We start from the raw sequence: 22,031 nt of genomic DNA, 5'->3' as shown, positions 1-22,031 counted from the left end.
TTTACAAACATGAAAGCTGAGATACTTTCATTAGGCTCAGAGTTCCTGGGGAGGTCACTACAAAACATGACACTACCATTAACACTAGGGGCTTGATTCTTATCCCACACTAGCTTTCAGTTCAGTGGAGTGACTACAGATTTATACGAGTGAGAGAGCAGAAGTAAGGCTACTGCAAAATTCAATGTGAATGTCACTGCAGCCACTAGAACACTAATGAAACGGTCACTCCAAATTTTATTGGTTTAGTTGTCCTTCACTATTTTGTATAAATTCTGATCTTAGAGAAACGACAGTTTTATTAAATTTCCTAAACAGATATGGAGAGTTCTGATTAATTCGTGCTTTTATTTGCAGTCCAAGGATCTGACAACTTCTTGTAAAGTTGATTACAATAAGTATATTTTGCTGGCTATTGTAAATGACATGGAAGTCCAAATGATGCAGTTTCATTAGCTCTGATAGCACATACAGCAATCAGCCAAAAATAAATGTTTCGGGTTGGGCTGGTTTCCATTACACTGCAAATAAAGTTAGGTTAAGTATACATACTTGAATACATAAAATGTAAAAATCTTGAAATACCAATACATGTCAAAGCACAAATTTAGACCTGCAGCTCCATCTACAGACCAACAGAAAAATACACCCTTTGGAAAAAGCTACACAACTATGTGCTGAGCTAGATTGATTCCCAAATTTTACCACCTTCTTCCAGTAGAACTGTGGGAATTGATCCCTAGCAATAGAAAGGTGAACACAATCCCCACAGGAAGAAGACCAATTGCCTTCCAGCAGCTCTACCAATTTAGAGAATTGGCAGCTCTTTAGATGACAACTTCTGCTAGAGGGGTTCCTATGAAGTCCTAGTCACAAACTGAATCCTAGCTTTCCATAACAGAAGTCCCAAAAGAGGATGATGCTATTGTACAGAGTGAATCAACCAATATTTTAAGCTTATTCCAAAATCTGTTCAAGAGAAGGTCAACTTAACTTTGTAATACTAATCAGTTTAAAATAAATCAAGTTTGATAGCACATCTTTAAATAGTTTGCCCTGGAACTGATTATTTTTAAGAAGGGGTTTTTCTACTCCCCTATTGAAGTTTATAAAGGTTTTTTCCCCTGCTAGAGAGAGTACAAGAGAGGACTCAAGAGCACCTCCTACCTAAACTGCTAGTACATGACACTGAAAGAGCAACTGAACAGCAACCAAAATGCACACTGGTTATACACAGTGTGCAAGTACATAACGTGAATAAGGTATGGGGAGGGGAAAAGTATTATAGTTATAAATCAAACAAATGTGATTTTTCAAGTTGGCTTCTTTAAAATGTTGATTAAAGTAAACAACAGCTGGTGCACTAAAAACTAAGAACTATAGATAATATTGCATAAGTATGACTGCATAAAGTCATGCAAAAATGACAGTAAACTCCATTTACCTGACATTTTAACTACGATAGTTTGGACTGAAATAATAGGACTGATTTTTTAATATATTTAGGGAGGGGACATTGTACTGGCGGATGGAGGAATCCTAACAAGCCATGCTGTTGTCCGTTTAGAACTGTAGTAGTTAGTATACTGTGCAGCTGGAGGGCCTCTCTGTTCTCTCCACAGAAGCTTATGCATCAATCTGCCATTAGGTGTGGAGCAGCAAACCTCTATTGGAGAGTCAGATCCTAGAAAATATAAAGCCCAAGCAAGCTGGAGTCACACTGATTAGAGAAATAAAAAAGCTGTGGGTTTCATTAAGCTCAGCCCAAAAAAGGGTCACACAGGCAGTCACATAAAGAGCATTTCAGGTGGTAGAACTACTGAGATTTAAAAATAAAAAAAACACTATTGTGGTAACAGTCTGGTCCTATTGCTAATCAACACAGAGGGGAAAACCTACAATAGGAAGAGAACCTTGCTATGAAAGAAAGAAAGATTCTGAGTCGCTCAAACCCACATTGAAAGATATTTCAAACATACAGTTTTATATTACAAAGGTGGAGGGTAGTCAAGACTAACTTTCCTTCATATCTTCAGCTGAAGCAGGACCAAAAACAAGTTAAAGATATGCAGACAAGAGGGGAAACAGTTTCATTTTGTATTTATACATACATATACCAAGTGCAGAAACAGCTGCTGCTCTTAATATTGTATTGAGACAAATTTTCCCTCCTCATTTAAGATGACCCTACCACTATCAAGTATTTTGTACATTTTTCATTCGTTTAAACAAACAGAACGGAGCAGCTTTTTAAAAAAAATTCTAACAAGTGCTGAGTTCAGGGCTCCATTTTCCTTTCAACAGTTCACTACAATAACAAAACCAAGAGCTAACATTCTAGGTTCTAAGTGTTCAACAATAAGTCACTACATGGAGGAGCAGAACCCCAAACTCTGTCTTGGCAGATAATATGAAGGAGGAGTTCATCTTCAAACTTTGGTTTTAAATACAGTTTTAAGACTTGTGAAAAGAAATTATATATACACCTCTACCCCGATATAACGCTGTCCTCAGAAGCCAAAAAAAAGTCTTACCGTGTCATATTGAACTTGCTTTGATCCGCCGGAGCGCGCAGCCCCGCCCCCCCGGAGCGCTGCTTTACCGCGTTCTATCTGAATTCGTGTTATATCGGGTTGCATTATATCGGGGTAGAGGGGTATATATTTTTTTACATTTTTAAAAACAATTTCAGTTTACCTTTAAAGCCCTAATCATAAAACTGGCTGCATGCAGGCAGAGCCGGAGCCTGCAGGCAGCCCCGTTGGACTTCAATGAGGCTCCACGTGTATCCATCTACACAGAGCCAGTTGCAGGATTGGGATTTCCACAATAATGTTTCAACTTTAAGAAGTCAAGTGTATTATATTAACCTAAGCTTAAGGTAAATACAATTACAAGAAGCTGGAATTGAAAAAATACATGTTAAAGTGCAAATGGTATAAAATTGCACCTGTGAATTTAACTAATTGCCAATTAGTTCAACAGATTTAAAAGAGGAAGTATTATCTAGTGATTAAAACACAGGCCACAGTCAAGGTAACTGGGTCTCCATGCCTAGCTCTTTTACTAACTGCTATGATACAGTAAATCTTTAACCTCTGTAACTCAGTTTCTCCATCTGTGAAATAGGAATAGTCTTAATTCATTGTTTAAGAAGCATTTGAAGATCTGATGGAAAGCGCTATAGAAATGAGGATTACCATTTAAATTTCATTCAGGGTAATGATCAACATCACTTTAGACATGGATGTAAGAGATCACTTTGTTCAAGGTAGGAATTAATTTGATAATCAAGAAGGGCAATGAGATCAATATTATATGATTTTTCTGATACAGAATATCATCCACAGTGGACTACAAAGTAACAAGTTATTTTTACCCAAAAGCATGACATGGAATTTGCTGTTTTTAACACAGTTCAGATTAAATAAAACCTACAGTCCATACCTTTTCAGAATATGAAATACACTTACCTGTCCTGCTTTGCTATACCTATGGCCAGCCAATATCATATGAAAGGCAAACTTTCTAACCATAGGACTTTTCATGTTTATAAAGCAATGTGCAGCCTGCTCCAACAGAAGGGCACTGCGAAGGTCAGAATCCTATTTAAAGGGGAAAAAAAATCATTAATCTCAAATTTAAAATATACAAATGAAACTTCAGTAATAACAAAGTGTAGCTATACTCACCAATACAAACTCTTATAAGAGATAAGGCTCAGCTGAACAAGACTTTTAAACAGTAAAAAAATAAAAATCACATTACTGCTCAGTGGAATACTTATAGGCAACATGTTCCAGCCTGTTGATCCAGCCGCACTTTGATCCCTCCTGCAAGCATTTACAATGTGATCAGGTTCCCTGTCCTACACACCTATGTGGGCACACACACACACACACACACACACACACACACAGTTTTGAAGACAGGCCATTATGAAAAAATGGTATACCTGATGATTGTTTTCTGTATTTTATTTGCAGAATGGGAGTGCATTAAAGATGGAGCCATTAAAATTTTAACCTATTGGTTTTCTGAATCTTGTGACACAATCAAATACAGGGAGTCATCAGATTTGCGTCGGACGCCACTTACGTCAGACGCCAATTACGACACTTTTCAATTGACTCCACATTTCACCCCTACGACGCTTGATTTGCATAAAGTTCACTTGAAATCACTTCCTGGTTGCATTATACTGATATGGAGCTGGAATGGGTTGCTTTTGATTGACATCAAGGCAGCAGGGTAGCTCGTTGTTGGGTATGGTTGCTGCTTGTTTTTGATTGGCTGAGCCGGGGGCTGGGAGCCAATCAGAAAGCTTGAACAGTAATAGGCTGAGCCTCAGCCAATTAGAAAGCTTAAACAATGATTGCCTGAGGCTCAGCATGTGTGCCCTTCTCCCTGGCTTCCTGAGCTTGTGTTGCTGGCATTCTGAGCAGCATACGAGAGTTTACATGTTTATTGGAATGCTATTTACAAAATACTGTGTATAGTAAATACATTGATGTTGCAACATTAGTCATCTATAATTCATTTAGTACAAAAATCTGGGTTATTGTGGTGAAAATAGTGCATCAAGCCTTGGTTCAGGAACCAATCCCCCCTTCATACCATTGATTTCTATGGGAAAAGCAGTTTCGACTTACAACATATCAACTTACAACGCAATTCTGAGGAATGAATTGTGTCATAAGTCCGAGGACTCCCTGTATTCTTCAAGAGAACCACTGGTAGACCCAATTCCTGAATCCCACTCTGGAAGTAAAATAAAAATTTACTGTAATCCGAAACAGCAGCGTCTCTCTTATTAGTACTGTCCTGGCTTCCATAGCCAAGGAATAACTGTATACAACAGTGGACATGGCCCCATCACAAATGCTTATAGAAGGAATCAAAATGGAACTGGATCAACAGCCAAAGAATGTTACCTATAATAAATAAGGAAGTTGAGAGGCCTTCCTTATACAGATATAATGGAGTTATTTTCATCCCTATATTTGTTATAGATATTATACCTGTTAAATAGATTTAAATTATAAACATGAAAAACTGTTTTATTAAGAAATACTAAAATTGTTCTCTTCATCTGAGCCTCATTTTTATAAAGTTATTTCAGGGTGAGTACAGCTATGCTTTAGAGACTCTCTTCAAAACTACACAAATCCACTAGCATGGGTAAATTCTACCTTATATGCAGCCTGTTACTTTATCAGTGACCTAGAAAATACTGAAACAGATTGATATACAAAGGATTGACAGAACACGTTTATTTCAACACTCCCAAAGCCTTCAGCTACTCAGGCAGAAATTTCTAACACTTACCATTCCCATCCAAGTGAGCTGCTGCCATTTTTTCCCCCAGAAAAATTAAAAACAAGAATGTCAGCTTTAATACATTTTATTTTAACATAAGAACAAGTATAGATATATAAGATGCAATTGTGGCACTGAATTTATCTGAAAAAGTTGGCAGTAAATTTCCCAACCCCTTTGTTTAAAGTCATTAGTTCCACTTCATTTTGACACCCGAGTTGTCATTGTTTTTAAAGCTAGCAAGAAAATCAGATATCTGATAAACAGCACCCATTGCATATTGTGGGTACAGTCATAAATCATATACCCAAGAGCACACAATTACATTAACTGAATTTCACCTAATTAGATGCATGAAATGGAGTCAAACAGATAATTTGTGTGGCAAAACCAACCAATCCCAGAAAGATTAGTGATTTGGGAATTACAAAAGGATTCTGACCACCACATATATTAAAATCAATGAGGCTATTACTAAATGGAGTAGTTCTCTACCTTGTTATTTTAAAATACACATGGACATTTTTCCTTATTACATTAGATACACAAGTCTACTTTTTAAAAATATTTTTCTGGGCTGTCACTAGGCTTTATCATAACTAGAGTAACTACATCCATCACAGAGATCTTGTGCAACTGAAAACATCCAAAGACTATCATTCATGATGTGAAAGAAAGACAATAAACCTTCAGCACAGTCAGCAGCACTCAATTTCCTTATGCAAATTTCAATGTCTACTTGTCATTACATCTTCCCCATTATTTAAGTTAAGATAGTAAAAAAAATCAAGAGGTATGAATGAATAGATGTTTTATTAGCTATTAAGGAAATACAGAATTACCAACACAATTTGTTGTTAAATAAGCACTGAGGACAAATTTAGAGAAACTTGTCCAAAGTCTGAACTGAAAAGTATGTATAATCAAAATGCTAGTGTGTGGTATGGCCATTTCACGCCACAGTGCCAGTGCAACCTGGCCATGGGGACAGCATAGCCACCCACAGGTAAATCAACCCAGGTGTCCAGATAGCAAGCATGAAAAAATCAGGACACCTTTTTCCAGGGGAGGAGGGGAGATATTTGTCTATATAACATAAAGCTCTTAATATCAGGACAATAATACCGGGACATCTAGTCACCCTAGTTCAGGGGTAGTGGGGAAGAGACAATATCCTCCAGCAGCATAGAAGACACTAGGACTATGTCAAACCTCCACCCTGCTATCAAAGCTAGGTTAGTGAGCGTGGCAAGAATGCCACACCACCACTTTTGGGGTCATTGGCAGCCAACAAGTTTCTCTAACTTGCAACCAAGAATCAGAGCAGGCAAGCACAAGGGTGAACTGCACACCACCTTTGTACTTCTTTATCTCGAGCTGTGCCATGTGCACACAGTGAGGTAGACTACTTCCCATCTTACAGTTTATCGAGCTTCTACAGCTAAGAGAAAGACTTATCAGAACTGAAAGTGACACTGAATACTTAGCTAAAATGACCCTAACAAGTAATTACTGAAGATACCTTAAGTGAAACAGAACTTTATTTCTTTAGTTTTACAGCCTCTACTGACACCATGTCACCCACCTACAACACAGATGGCTTGTGAATAACATGCTAACTTTTTATAGTGCTGCGTTTTAAAATCTAATCCCTCTCAAATACTAACAGAGAGGTCAAGCATAAAGAATAGATTATGAAGATAGGGACTAACAAATGTATGATTCAGTCAGGCTTTTTTTTTTTTTTTAAAATAAAAAATAATGTACATCACTTCAAGTGAAAGAGGAAGGTTGAACACAGGGTATACTAGGTACATTTATGTAACAAGTTGCACAAAAGCATATAAAAATGACTTTCCTTGGTTTACAGTTGAGCTATACCCCAACATAAACTTTATTCCAGCTAGCTTCTGCCCCTGAAAATCTCCACCTTTGAAAGGAACCCATGTACAAGAAGTCTATTTGGTTTTAAAAATTAGCACTATTATTTAAAGCCATTTACTGTGGGGAAAACAAAGATTAAGTTTTCTCTACCTCACTGGTTAAACGTATCAGAAGAGCAGCAGCATCTGAATATTTGCTCTGGCTTTTTAAAATTTCAGCACTAAGCAGCACACATCTCTCAGCCAGCACCATGTTCCTAAGAGAACAAGAAATTAATTACGTGCATTAAACACAAAAATTTTGGAGTAAATTGTAGAAAACCTTTAAATCTGCCTGACAAACCTTTAAATCTAGCTGTGTAGTACTTGACTAGCATATATTATTTTGTTATATGTATGAATGCATGTATCTGTTTCTTCATAGAATATCAGGTTGGAAGGGACCTCAGGAGGTCATCTAGTCCAACCCCCTGCTCAAAACAGGACCAATCCTCAGACAGATTTTTACCCCGGTTTCTTAAATGGCCCCCTCAAGGATTGAACTCACAACCCTGGGTTTAGCAGGCCAATGCACAAACCACTGAGCTATCTGATAAAATCTGATAAAATAATTCCCTGTGACAAAAAAATGTTTTAATCTAGATAATATTAAATCAAAAGCTGTTACAATACTTTTTCCTTAGGAAAACATCCCTGTAAAGTTCTTAAAATAAACTTTTGCAAAGCAACAAAGTGGTCTAATAGACTGAATACAAGTCTGAGAACCAGAGTCACAAGTTTTAATTACATCTCTGCCAATAACTTGTATTCTGCCAAGAACAAGGTGTTCCTCCACCCCACAACCGTACAGGTAAATAGGTTAACTAAAGTCTGAATAAATTCTAACTATCACAGTTTTACTTCCTTGGTGTAGCTGTTATATACCTGCTAGAACACAGGGTAGGCAAGTGATGTTAAATTTGCACTACAGTGTAGTGAAAGCAAACTTAGGCCATAGTACTGAATATCATCATTCACTGGATGAAATGGAAGGTAAGCCATCACCTACTTGCAGATATCCCTATATGTTTGAATTGCTGTATCCATATAATGAGCAGGGTACGGTCTAGGCGCCCCAGGCTGAAGAAAAGCGGATACTGCTGCCATTTCCTGCAGGATAAAAAAAAAAAAAAAAAATGTAATTTAATGCTGCCAAAATGATATTTTCGAACATCAGCCATAAAGAATCTTTACCTGAACTGACTCTCAGGTTTTGGGAGATTGGATGTTTAAACAATAACACCCTAATTTACAGTAAGGTGGCAGTGAACTTCATTTGCTGGTTTATTTGCCACCCGCCATACCACTTAGGGTTGTGTTATAACTAAAGAGTTATAAATTGAACAGGCACAATCCTTCTCACTACTCTGGGAAACTTCCAAGGAAGATTCAGATGCTGCAGGAAATGGGGCTGATGATTCAGTAGACAGTATCCTTCCCTCCAAGTCAGTACTGAATCACTACTGTAGCATAGATCCAAGTGTCACTATCCTACTGGAGATGCACTCTTCCCCACAATACAGCGGTTCTCTCCATTTGTGGTACTTAAGTCTTTGTTTTTTTGTAAACGCAAAATTGGAGGTTAATGTCAGCATCTTGGGGAAATTCCAGTTATGGTAGGTTCTTCCTACACAACCACCTCCTCTACAATTCCAGTTGTTTTAACTCCCACCTTGCACCTCTCCCAAAATATGTTCATTTCCATGGGAGCTGAACAGACTCCTATGTATAGTTTATAAATATGCACTTTTAACAGTTTGGAACCCTTGCAGTTGAAAGAAAGATGCCATGTAAATTTAAGCTACTTTATATTACTGAAATGTTTGAGGTTATCTAAGTGAACTTTTCAAGTACAAGTTATTATATGTATGTACGCATGCTACAAGTAAACCTATTAAACACTTATGCTTGCTGGAAATTAGTGACTCAAATTAGGCAACAGCTTTAAAAAAAACAGCAAATGTGAGCACAAAAACATTTTTTTTTTAGTAATCCCATTTGTTACTAAATATTTAGGTCTGTATTCTTCTATTGTAGGAGCATGAATTTACACATGAAGCTAATAGGCAATAACAGAAATTGCCTAAGGGATTTATATAGGCATTAACAGAGTAAAGCCCTCAAGAGTCTTAATAGGAAATGCCAGTATATTTGCTATACTAGTACATTGATAGTAATAATATATTTACTAAAAGCTCCAGATCACTAAATATTCTGTCAATTTGAAAACTTACAAAGTAAAAAAAATACTACAATATTTAATCTTTTTTATCTGTTTCAAAATAATTAAAAGAACTATTTTGCACATTACCATAAGAGAACTATTTAAATTTAACCTATACCAAAAGGAGGCTCTCCCTCATAAGTGTTTCAAGCTTTTTCCTACACATTTAAGTAGCAACAGTAACTATTCTCTACACACAACTATGACAAATATTAAGGAGTGTGATGGGATTTTGTTAGATATTGGCATCCACAAAAAAATTGGCTATGTTTTCATATTTGGAGCCAATAAGGATTTTTTTTTTTTAATTGTAGTTTCTTTTTGCTGTTATCTAGAAAAAGTGTTAATGTTAAACAGATTACTATAAGCAATGCACAGAATGGTTATATTGCTGTAATGTACCAACCAGTGCTCCAGCTGCATAAAGCATTGCTTGATCATTCAAAAAGTCTTTCTTTGCTGTATGATAGCAGCTATACGCCAGTTCATAGTGTTGGACCAAGAAACACAAATCTGCCATTTTCCTGATTTGAAGCTCTGGTGCTTCTGGGGGATACCTATAAATACACAAAAACAAACAATTTGTAACAAAAATACCATTTACATTTTAAGTGCCAATTTTCAAGACACAAACAAGATAGATGCCAGTATAAAAAGAAAAACTGAAACATTAAAGGAAGAGTCATTCCCTGCCACTCAACCCCAGCCTGGGAGGAATGAGTTGGCTGGATGTTTATATTACTTCCATGTTTGCACATTTTAGTACACCTACTCAAACACAGTGAAGCCACCATCCTTCTGGCTGTGGACTGTATGAGACTTCCTTCAAACCTATCATTCACCAGCTGAAAGGGCCTGGTCTACACCTGAAACTTACATCGACCTAGCTATGCCACTCTGAGCTGTGAAAAACGTTGCACTCTGTTCGAAAGTTAGGTCAACCTAATCCCCACTTGTAGACGCACCTAGATTGATGGAACAATTCTGTTAGACTAACTATCACCTCTCAAGGGGATAGATTTACTACAGCAATGGAAAAACCTTTTCCGTTGCTGTAGCAAGTGTATATGCTGCAGATGTGCTACTGTAGCACTTGTAGAGCAGACACAGCTTAGGTCAACAGCCAGGCCAAGGAAGTTTCTTTTATACTATGAAGCTGGCCTAAACAATGCAAAATGTTAAGTAGCTGAAATTGCAATTAGTCACCAAGATACATTAGCATTGTAATGCCAAATGGCTTTACTCTGGACCAGCAACAATAAAGGGAATGGCAGCTCCCTGTAATTCCCCACTGTCCAATTAAAGTAGCAAGGCTGCACACCAATGACTCCATAGCCTTTCCTCCCCTACACCTGTCCTAACTAGGGGGGTGCCATGAAAACCAAATACGTCTACTACTCCAGCTGTTGACCAAAGCTCAAAGAGGTGACATCAGAGAGTCCAGTCTCTATTCTGCGCTGTGCCTAACACCATTCCCACTCTTATCAGTTTGGCCTGCATCAGTACATTTACAGGCCCAAGTTAAACCAATAGCCAGTTAGAAAAAAAATGCATTTGACCATGCCAGTTTTTAAACCAGTGCAAATTCTACTACGAATAGAGGCATATGAAAGAGCAGCCCTGAGCAGCATCCACACAGAGCATGGTAGTAAGAATTCCGGTACATTCACAGCTCCTTTCTCAATTTCAGGTCACAGGCATTACTGGACAGCAAGGCTTTACATCTCTCATAACTGTCTATGGCTAATATGTTTGATCCTCTGGTAAAACTTCCAAGTCCCAGTGTGAGTGTGTTAGAGAGACCAATATATTTTGGGGAGGGAGAATTAAGAGGAGAAAATCTGGGAGAAGGTAGAGAACCCAACCTGGCACTGGGTTCTCTTTTTATATCTTGGCTAGTTGGCATCCAGTAACAGCTTCAAGCTCTGTGGCTAGGGACAGGTGTTTACAGGGCAACGCTTGTCCCTAAATTTCCGCTTGCGAGGATTATCTGCCCTCATGCATTAGTTTCATGTTATAATGCTCAAAAAAGTTGCTCTGGTTTACCTTATCACTCTTTTAAGTCCAAAAACAGGCTGTGTGGACATTCATTTCAGCCCAAGCCAGGCTTATTTTGGTTTAGCTTCCATGTTGATTAGGAACAGGTTTAAGATAAAATGGAATAAGACACTTACACTAAAATAACTATGTCCACAAATGCGTTTACACCATTTTAACTAAACTATTTAAAAACTGATTTAAGTTAAACTAGTGCAATTTTTTGACAAGGCCATTGCTAATCTATTTTCTCTTAAGATTTGTTCCTGCCTCCTTGTCCATGGACTTTTTTTTGTAAAAGCATTTGAAATAAGGGAAGTGTAAAGGCTGCGTTAGTAAAGCTGATTTGTTCAAAAACAAAACTTCTTTCACCCTCTGTATTAATTCAGGTTAGGAAAAAAGTTTAAGACCAAATAAAATTCTGCTATGCTCTGTTTTGCCCAAGTTCATAAATTTTTAGTAAATACATCAGCAATTTTGCTAAATTTTGTTGATGAAAGCTATCTACAGTACATTCATGTTACCAAATATTTGGTCAAGTCAGTTTTAAACTAAGACCATTCTGAAAATATAACCTATAATTAGGGAGCTTCCCCAAATCAAAATGTTTAGTATTTTCACTAAAACTTACAAAACGGAAGATTAATAGTTTTACTTACAACAATCCAGATGTATTTTTCAGCTCATTTATACTTTTCTCTGGAACTTTACTGCCACTAAACCATTTTTTTGTTGCAGAAAATAGTGATCGACTCAAACCTTTCCTGGATATTAACTGGAAGAGAAAATTACAATAAACAATGATGTTACTGAATTAACTGCAACATAAAGCATGAATTCCTTTTTTAATAGAAACAGTAAAAATTGTCAGTACACTTTAGCATGGCCAATCTGGTGGTGAGGAGAAAGATTCATTCCCCGACCCCTGAGAAAGGAGCAACTACCTTAATGTCCTCTGAAGATCGTGATTAAAACCCTGTATTTCAACTACTTTCATGGTTGGGAATGGGGGTGCTGCTCAGCCTGCCCCAGTGAAAAGATGGCTTTCATTGCCCGGACATGGGCACAAATAGCCCTCCCTTCCCTGCTTCCAGTCACCTGGAGAGGGGATGGGTCAGCGTCCCCCCGCTGACCTGGAATAGGGCTGCCTCCATGTTGCAGGTAACAGGCTGGCTCTCTAGTCGCCCTTAACGGGGGCAACACACCTTCTCCGCTAAACCTGCCAAAGGTCCCCAACCACATAATGTGCAGGGAGGTCATTCTGTGTATCATGAACTAACTCTTGAGCTTAATCACAGGACTTAAAGGGTTACAGAGTGCAAAAGAAGGGTTTGGACAGGAGCAATATTTCTAAAGAAATTAAACTTAAAGACTAATACACTGGCATGGTTTAGCACTGACACATCAGGAGTTACAGAGGTAAGTTACAAAGGCACACTCCAACTCCTTGTGCAGATGCATTATGGCTTTTAGCTACATGTGAAGTAGTTTGTGCTCATGTAACAGTATCCTAGGTTATGTGGGAGGAATCCTCAAGAACTTGTGGTCCTTATCGCAGGTATCTAAAAAACAAAAATGCAACCCTTTCTTTCCTCTCAGGAAGCAACATAGGTAACTTGATTACTGTGCATATAGACCTTAATCTATTTGGTATTCATATGGTTTTCATCACCATAATATCTTTGCTCCTTTCAGAGAAAGAATTCTAAAGAGGAGGTGTGCATTTCGTTCTCAAGGCAGTGAGATCTAGTCACTTTGATTTCTGAGAGTAACTTTCAAGCTCTAGGTTCAGCTCCTGTGGAAGTTCCGTCTCCTGCACGTGAGCTGCCTCCTGTTGTTCAACACTTCCCATGTGCTATCATGGGAAGTAATGGATGCTGAGGGAGAAGCAACTTCTCAAGTAGCTAGATCCAATCCCATGGAGATTATCAGGAGAAGAGAGGAAGCACTTGAAAAATGTGATTATTGTAATTTATCTTAAGTGAGAAAGCTGCTGCACTTTGTCAGTTGTACATATCCCTCTATTTCTGAGAGAGGCGGAATCACTAGTAGTAAGAGTTGAAAGGAAGCCTGGAAACCTCTGCCCAGATCAAAACAAACAGGAAGGGGCACAATATTCTGGCCAGTCACGGATGAAAGTAAATGTTTTTTGGTCATCACTGCTATTGAGCATTCGTTTGCATTGAGAAGTCAAAGTATCTCAAGGCTGAGGGAAAAAAATACCTCAGTGTCTTAAAGTACCTCCCGGCTGAGGCATATGCCCTTGATAGTGGAGAAGTTACTAGCTTTGCTCAAGTAACCAAATTATATTACAGCTATGCTATCACCACAGTTGCTGGTGTACAAATAACTGTTTTGGCATGATTTTACACCATGCCACAAGTTGAGTCACGGTTAAAATTTACAGGACTTAGTTTCAGTTCAAGTTGGATGAGGGGAAATAATGTCTCTGTGATGCACTGCACAGTCCAAAATCAGATAAAGTGTTTTTAACCTAAACAGTTAAACAGACTATGGGAAGTCATAAGTTAAAATATTTAAAAGCCTACTTTTATTATTTTTTTCCAAACATGCAAGTACCAAACCCTGACATTACTATGAAAACAATGTGTTTTCATATTCATGTTTTAGTTATACACACCAACCACTAATAAATCAAATTTGATGGGGACATAAGACTGAATAATCAAAAAATTTTTAAAATAATTCAGATATGGAGGGACATAATCCTATTTTAGATAAAAAGTCTTTTGGATATTCAGATCCACGCGACAAAAGATTCAGCGCACCACCTTTATTAAGTCGGCAAAAATTGTTTTACTGAGCAACTTACCTGATCATTAAGCTGTCGAATTGTTTTCTCTATATGTGGCAAAAGCCCCCTAAATGTGAACTCCTGTATGAATTGTCTAATTCGATCATGATCTGTGAGCGTTAAACATGCACCATGAGGTGTCCCAGAACTTGTCTTCTTTGATTCATGCAGTGATGAAGTAGTCTTTATGTAATCAGTGCCATCAAAACTGCTACTAGTATCACTCAGATGATCCAGTTGAAGAGGGTGAGCCTTAAAGTTATTTGATAAACCATCTACTGAAAAATAAAAGGTTCTATTTCACTAGTTGTGCATTCAGTTATTTCCTGAAAACAAAAATTTAGATTACTTAATCTTTACAAGCTTATGTTATAGCTTGTTACACATACTCTAACTTCCCCTATCCAAAGCTTTGTTAAATGCATGTGTATGATTAGTTATTCACGTAATTAGTTGTGCCAACTTGTAAATGAAAGCTGTTCTCCTAAAACTGTGGATTGACCAGATGGTGCAATGTGCTCTATTGACAAAGACCTAGGACCCTCTTGAAAGCTCTGGCCAAGATGGAAGAGAAGGAGCAAAGTGATTTAAGAACATTAGAATGTCCACACTGGGTCAGACCATCTAGCCCAGTATCCTGTCTTCTGACAGGGGTCAGTGTCAGATGCTTCAGAAGGAATGAACAGAACAAGTCAATTATCGAATGATCCATCCCCTGTAATCTAGTCCCAGCTTTCAGGAGTCAGATTTAGGGACATCTTTGGGTTGTGTGCCTGACCGTCTTGGCTAATAGTCATTGATGGACCTAACCTCCCTGAACTTATCTAATTTTTTTAAAAACTCAGTTATACTCTTGGCCTTCACAACATCCCCTAGAAACAAGTTCCAAAGGTTGACTGTGCATTATGTTGGGTTATTTTAAATCTGCTGCCTATTAATTTCATCGGATGACCCCTAGTTCTTGTGCAATGTGAGGGAGTAAATAAGAGTAAACTTCCGCATTCACTTTCTCCATATTATTCACGATTTTATAGATCTCTATCATATGCCCCTTTGGTTGTCTCTATCATATGTCCTTTAGTCATCTCTCTTCTATGCTGAGAAGTCCCTATCTTTAATCTCTCCTCAAATGGAAGCCACTCCACACCCCTAATAATTTTGTTGCCCTTCTCTACACATTTTTTCAATTATAATGTCTTTTATGAGATAGGGAGACTGAACTGCACATATTATTCAAGGTGTGGGTGAGCCATGGATTTATATAGTGGCATTATGATATTTTCTGTCTTATTTATCTTTCTTAATGGTTCCTAACATCGTTAACTTTGACCACCACTGCACACTGAGCAGATGTTTTCAGAGAACTATCCCCAATGACAAAGATCTCTTTCTTGAATGGTAACAGCTAATTTAAGTTTCATTTTGTGTGGATACTTGGGATTATGTTTTCCAATCTGCATCACTTTGCACTTATCATTGAATTTTATCTGCCATTTTGTCACCCAGGCTTGTGAGGATGATTCCTTTGCAATGCTTTGCTATCAGCTTTGGAATTAACTAACTAACTATCTTGAGTAATTTTCTATCTGCAAATGCTTCCACCTCACTTTTCAGTCCCTTATCCCGTGGCTTTTTACTTTGTTCAAAAGCCTTTGGTGAGGGACCTTGTCAAAGACTTTCAAAATATCCAGGTACACTATACTGACCGGATCATTCTTGTCCACATGCTTTTTGACTCCCTCAGAGAATATTCGTAGTTTGGTGAGGCATGATTTCCCTTTGTAAAAGTCACGTTTACTCTTCCCCAACCTATCGCATTCATCTAGTAGTAGGCATCCTTTAGTCTCGAGAGACCATGGATATGCGCCCTTAGAGGTAAAGAATTTACTCCATTGGTTTTATTGCAGCCACGAATGTGTCTGAAGAGACCCACAATCTCTGCCACATCTGTCACATTTAAAGGCGATGTTTCGAAACTTTGGGCTCTGCCTTCTGCGAGCTCTTTTCTCCACTGCTTAGCTGGACTGTTCCCTCTCATAACTCCGGAGACCTTTGGTAAGCTCTTGTTTCCAAAGGCTGCGGTCTTGTGTGATCTTCCCATTTGTCCACATCCATTTCCATTTCTTTGAGGTCTCCCTTGCAGACAGCCTTGAAACACAATGTCGGGCATCCTTTGGGTCTTTTTCCAGATGCCAATTCGCCATAGAGGAAATCCTTTGGGATGTGCCATTCACTCATTCAGCACACATGCCCAAGCCAGTGGAGGTGTCTCTGTTTGAGGAGTGTTTGCATGCTGGGTATGCTGGCCTGTTTGAGCCCCTCAGTGTTGGTCACTCTCTCCCTCCAAGAGATTCCAAAGATTCAACAAAGGCAACGTATATGAAAGCTGTTGAGCCTCTTTTTCTGATGAGAATAACGTCCACGTCTAGCTCCCATACAAAAGTGTGCTGATAACAATGCACGATAGACAGATCTTTGTGTGTTCTGTCAATCTGTTCCTCTGCCATACCCTCTTGTTCAGTCTAGACGTTGTTGCGGTGACTTTTCCAAAGTAGATGTTGAGTTCCATTTCAAGTGAAAGGTTGACTGTGATAAAGGACCTCAGGTATGTGAACTCATTCACCACTTCAAGTTCAGAATTGTTGATCTTGATTGACGGTGCTTCCTCTACTCCTTGGTACATTATGTTAGTCTTTTTTAGGTTTATAGTAAGCCCAAAGTCTTGGCAGTCTTTGGAAAAACTGTCCATTAGGCTTTGAAGATGAGCTTCTGCGTGGGTTGTCACTGCTGTGTCATTGGCAAAGAGGAGGTGTTGGATAAGGACCTCTTAAGTCTTTGTTTTAGATCTGAGACTTGCAAGATTGAACAGCTTTCCATCCGATCTTGTGTGCAAGTAGACCCCCTCAGCTGAGGAACCAAAAGCTTGTTTCAGTAGCAGGGAGAAAATCCCAAAGAGAGTTGGGACAAGTATGCAACCTTGCTTAACTCCGCTACGAATCTGGAAAGCCTCAGAGACTGAGCCATTGTATTGGACTGTGCCGTACATGTTTTCATCTATGTGTCTGATAATTCTGTTCTTTACTATAGTTTGAACGAATTTGCCTGGTACAGCCTATAATTGCCAGGATAGCCGCTGGAGACACTTTTTTTTAAAATCGTTGTTACATTAGCCATCCTCCAGTCATCTGGTACAGAAGCTGATTTAAGTGATAGGTTACATACCAGAGTTAGTAGTTCTACAATTTCATATTTGAGTTCCTTCAGAACTCTTGGGTGAATGCCATGTGGTCCTGGTGACTTATGACTCTTTTAATGTATCAATTTGTTCCAAAACCTCCTTTACTGGAATCTCAATCTGGGACAGTTCCAAGCCAGTCTGTTTAGGTAACAAAACTGAGGGTATGTGAATCTACTTCATGTCCTCTGCAGTGAAGACTTATGCAAAGAATTAATTTAGCTTTTCCCCAATAACCTTGTTTTCTTTCCTTTAGCATCTTGATCGTTCAGTGGCCCCAGTGATTGTTTGGCAGACTTCCTGCTCCTGAGGTACTTAATTTTTTTGATGTTAGTTTGTGTGGTGTTTGCTAGTTGCTCTTCAAATTCTTTTTTGGTCAGCTTAATTAAAAAACTTTTACACTTGACCTGGCAGAATTTATGCTTTCTATTTTCTTCACTAGGATTTGACTCCAATTTTTAAAAGATGCTTATTTTTTTTTTTTTTTTTTTTTCCTCTAAGCACCTCTTGTACTCTGTTTGGCCATTGTGGCATTTTTTTGGTCCTTTTGTTTGTTTTTGTTAATTTGGGGTATACATTTAGTCTGAGCCTGTGTTATGGGGTTTTTAAATAGTCCCCATGCAGTTTGCAGGCATTTCAACCTTGTGACTGTTCCTTTTAATTTTGTTTAACTAGCTTCCTCATTTTTTGTAGTTCCGCTTTTTGAAATTAAATGCTACTGTGGTGGGTTTCTTTGGCACTTTTCCCCCTACAAGGATGTTAAATGTAATTACACTATGGTTGCTATTACTAAGCGGTTCAGCTAATGACCTCTTGGACAAGATCCTGTGTGCCACTTAGGACTAATTCAAGAATTGCCTCTTCCCTTGTGAGTTCCAGGACTGATTTCTCCAAGAAGCAGTCATTTATGGTGTCTAGAAATTTTATCTTTGCATCCTGTCCTGAGGTGACAAGTTCTTGGTCAATATGGAGATAGTTGATATCCCCTATTATTATTGGTGTTCCTGTTTTTGTAGCTTCTCCTCTCCCTGAGCATTTCACAATTACCATCACCATCCTGGTAAGGTGGTGGGCAGTATATTCCTACTGCTATTTTTTTTTATTATTCAAGCATGGAATATCTATCTAGAGACACACTATAATACAGTTTGATTCATTTCAGATTTTTACTGTATTTGACTGTTTTTTTTCCACCTAGTGCCAATCCCCCACCAGCATTACCTACTCTCTCATGCCTATAGATTTTGTACCCTGATATTATGTTCCATTGATTATCATCATTCCACCAAGTTTCTGTGACGCTTATTATATTGATACCCTCTAATACCAGGCACTTGAGTTCACCCAGCTCAGTATTTAGACTTCTCACATTTGTATACAATCACTTATAAAAATCTGTCAATATTTAGTTGTCTGGCTTCATGTGACCTAATTGAATGAGACTCATTTCGTTAACTTCTATCCTCTTTTTTACTAGGATATAGAGTACCCACTTCAATAAATTCTCCCTAAGGGATGCCTCTGTCCAAACTGTGTGCTTCTCCACATGTCAGCTTTCCCCATTAGGCTAGGGAAAACTTGTTAAAGACTCCAATATAACCTTTTTAATTTTACCTGCCAACCATCTAGTTCCATTTTGGTTTAGGGGGAGTCCGTCCCTCCCATTCTTGAGCTCCACAGCTTCCTGAAACAGTGTGTTCCAGTTTAATTTCATATTGTATGAAAAAAGTATTTTATCGGTTTTAAATTTCTCACCTTTTAATTTCACTAAATGCCCCCTTGTTGTGTTATGAGACAAGGAGAGCAGAAGTTCTCAATCTATCTTTTCCAGACTAGGCATTATTGTATGTAATTTCATGTCCCCTCTTACTTGTCTCCTTTCTAAGGTAAACAATCCCAAACTTTTCACTCTTCTGATGTGAGTTTTTTCCCCAATGCTCTTTGTCATTCAACACTTCTGACATCCCTCTAGATCTGCAATGTTCTTTTTAAGATGGGGTGACCAGTAAGGCATACAGTAGTCCAGATGAGGCCACACCACCAAAGGCATAATATATTCTTCATATTCTTTACCATCCCATTCCTTGTGCAACATAATGTTTTGTTTTATATTGAGACAAGACAAATGACATTTACATTTTACTTTACATGCCTACATTAACATTACAATTTTGAACAAAAATTAAAGTTACAAAAATACCTTGGATGTCATTATCTAAGCCATCTGATATTAAGTGGTCAGCATTCTTATTTGAAATTACAGTATATGGACCATCATCATAAGATTCCTACCAGGAAAAACAGAGCATTAGCACAGCCAGTTTTTAAAAAGCTGTTTGCAAATCATTAGCAATTTCGGTCAATTCTTCCCACAGAAGTTTGATTCTTCAGATATTACATTTTAGGAAGCAGTGTCAAACCATATTTTAAATGGATGCTCCTCTTACAAGTTAGCTTTTTAACAGCTAACTCTTAAAGCTTTGAGAAATTGCCTGGAAGTATGAAACAAAAGTCAGAGAATCAGGGGCAGATGAGAGGTTCAGAAAAGGTCAATTCATGACAGCTGGACCTCTCCAAGTTAGCTCATTAGAAAATCATCAGATATTTTAGAGATGTTATATCAAATAGAGCAGAGGAGGTAGAGACAACTTCAGCCTTCAGTGGCAGAGTGGCTTTGACAACGATTCCGTTAAATTTCAGGTGCCACCATATATTTACCAGGAATGGAGGAGGGACTCCCCAATACACTTTAGTCAAAGACTTTCTAACAGTGAAGATAAAGCAGGAAAAGAGGTGTCACATTCCCAAAGGAGAGGAGCTGTTTTCAGTGCAGGGATCCCTCTGCATCAGAGGTTCTTTGGCTGTAGAGATCTACTTCTCAACAAACTTGTGATGAAGAGGATGCTAAATACTTCAGAGACTGACATGCACCGCTATTAAAGTCCTGACATCAAAGGCAGATAGCCCCTATCAGACTGGTTGCAAGACCTCATCACTAAAGAAGCACTTACTTGTTTCCTCTTGGCCTCTTTTTGTTCACTCATTTCCTAAAACACTTTCAAATCTTCAACTGAGGGGAAGAAAGTTAGCCTGAGGAAGCTTCAAGAAAACAAGCATGTGTAAAGTGCTTACGCTGTTAACTACCTGGAGCTGGAGGGCAAGAATAACTGGATAAATTCACAAAGCATAGAGGTTATTTCTCTTGGTGCTCAAGGATTCTACTATTCCAATAATAGATTTTATATATTTAAGTGGTACATAAGCAAAAGTCCTCTAAATGAAGATTGACCTAGTGCCCTCAGAAACAAAAATAGTGTGTTTATGTGTGAGGGGGGGGGGGGCGGGGGGGGGGAGAGACGGACAATCTTATGCTATTGTGTTTGGGAATACGTTGGTGAATGATCCATCATGGCACAATTCCACAGGAATAGCACTGCTAATACAGAGCCATGACAATTGCAGAAACAAAGTTAGCCAACATGATTACAATAGTCATTACACTGTAGGTTTCAAACATTTTTGAACACATACCTGGTTTTGGATACTGTTTTTCTGGAGATACTGACTCCAAGGATCTGGTATTTGTTCATCTGCACCCCTGTTAGATCCTCGAGAATTTATTTTAAGTAAATAGCAACCCTGAGTTCCATATCTCTGTTTCATTTCTTCATATACTGAGTCAGCTCTGAAACGGAACATCTCAAATATAGTCAGTTTGTCTCAAACTGGAAGTAGCTTTCTTGAAGCACTTTCTTAAAAACAGTGTTCACAGATTTCCTGTCAGACAAGAGTTGTAGAAAAGAAGTGTAGTTGGCAAGTTTTCTACTGTATTGCTTGCAAATCTCACATCAGCATCTACAAAACTCTTCCCAACACTGTGTCTGCTACTTTCCCAGGCACACTTTGTATAGCAGTTCGCAGAAGAGACAGAGAGGAAGCCAACACAGCAGAACTCCAGTGCAAAAACACTTTACCCCTGGAAGGTGTGTAAAGGGAAACTGACTAGATCCAACTGCTACTATTTGGCATTAACTGCTTATTCTCTATTAAGAAGGAGGTGGGAGAAAGGAAGGCAACAAGAAAAGTTAGAAGCTAGAGAAGAGATCAGAAAGGAAAGCGACATGACAGTAACAGACTAAAACAAGCAGAAGAGAAAAAAGTATGAAGGAAGAGATAAACTGATAGGATTAAGATAAGAGTAGTCCTAATGATGGCATTTCTATTGACCTGTAGAAAAATTTAGGAGAAAACTACCAAATGTATTATAGTAACCCACTGGATTACCACATGAAACAATTTGTTTATGATAAAGCATTTAGGAATCCATAGCTGAAAAACAAGAGGACAGAGATGGGCTCATACCACCCTAACAATGGTAACATCTCCTTATTTCCTAGCACCATTGTAGCCAACACCTTTAATCACTCTAAATTTGAGACACTGTTCTAACTAATTAGACATTTTTCTTTCTTAAACATG

General features: G+C 38.3%; 1 protein-coding gene across 9 annotated transcripts in view; it reads right to left on the bottom strand.

Moving 5' to 3' along the window:
* TRAPPC8 (trafficking protein particle complex subunit 8) overlaps nt 1-22,031 on the bottom strand; it is a 113,853-nt gene that overhangs the window by 58,963 nt on the left and 32,859 nt on the right. For 5 of the 9 annotated variants that reach the window (XR_008443849.1, XM_054018457.1, XM_054018459.1 and 2 more), the window contains 8 exons: nt 21,084-21,237; nt 19,753-19,840; nt 14,336-14,595; nt 12,162-12,277; nt 9,872-10,022; nt 8,251-8,351; nt 7,354-7,459; nt 3,474-3,605 (listed from right to left, as the gene is read on the bottom strand). Coding sequence is in view for 8 of the 9 variants with exons in the window: in XM_054018457.1 (XP_053874432.1) it covers nt 3,474-3,605; nt 7,354-7,459; nt 8,251-8,351; nt 9,872-10,022; nt 12,162-12,277; nt 14,336-14,595; nt 19,753-19,840; nt 21,084-21,237 (1,108 nt within the window). In the remaining variant the exon portion in view is untranslated. The remainder of the gene's footprint in view (nt 1-3,473; nt 3,606-7,353; nt 7,460-8,250; nt 8,352-9,871; nt 10,023-12,161; nt 12,278-14,335; nt 14,596-19,752; nt 19,841-21,083; nt 21,238-22,031) is intronic. The other 4 variants (XM_054018458.1, XM_054018465.1, XM_054018462.1 and 1 more) reach the window with 1 other exon arrangement.

Source organism: Malaclemys terrapin, chromosome 2 (genome assembly GCF_027887155.1).
Source record: "Malaclemys terrapin pileata isolate rMalTer1 chromosome 2, rMalTer1.hap1, whole genome shotgun sequence".
Classification (NCBI taxonomy): Eukaryota; Metazoa; Chordata; order Testudines; family Emydidae; genus Malaclemys; species Malaclemys terrapin.
This window is presented reverse-complemented; position numbering and strand designations above follow the sequence as displayed.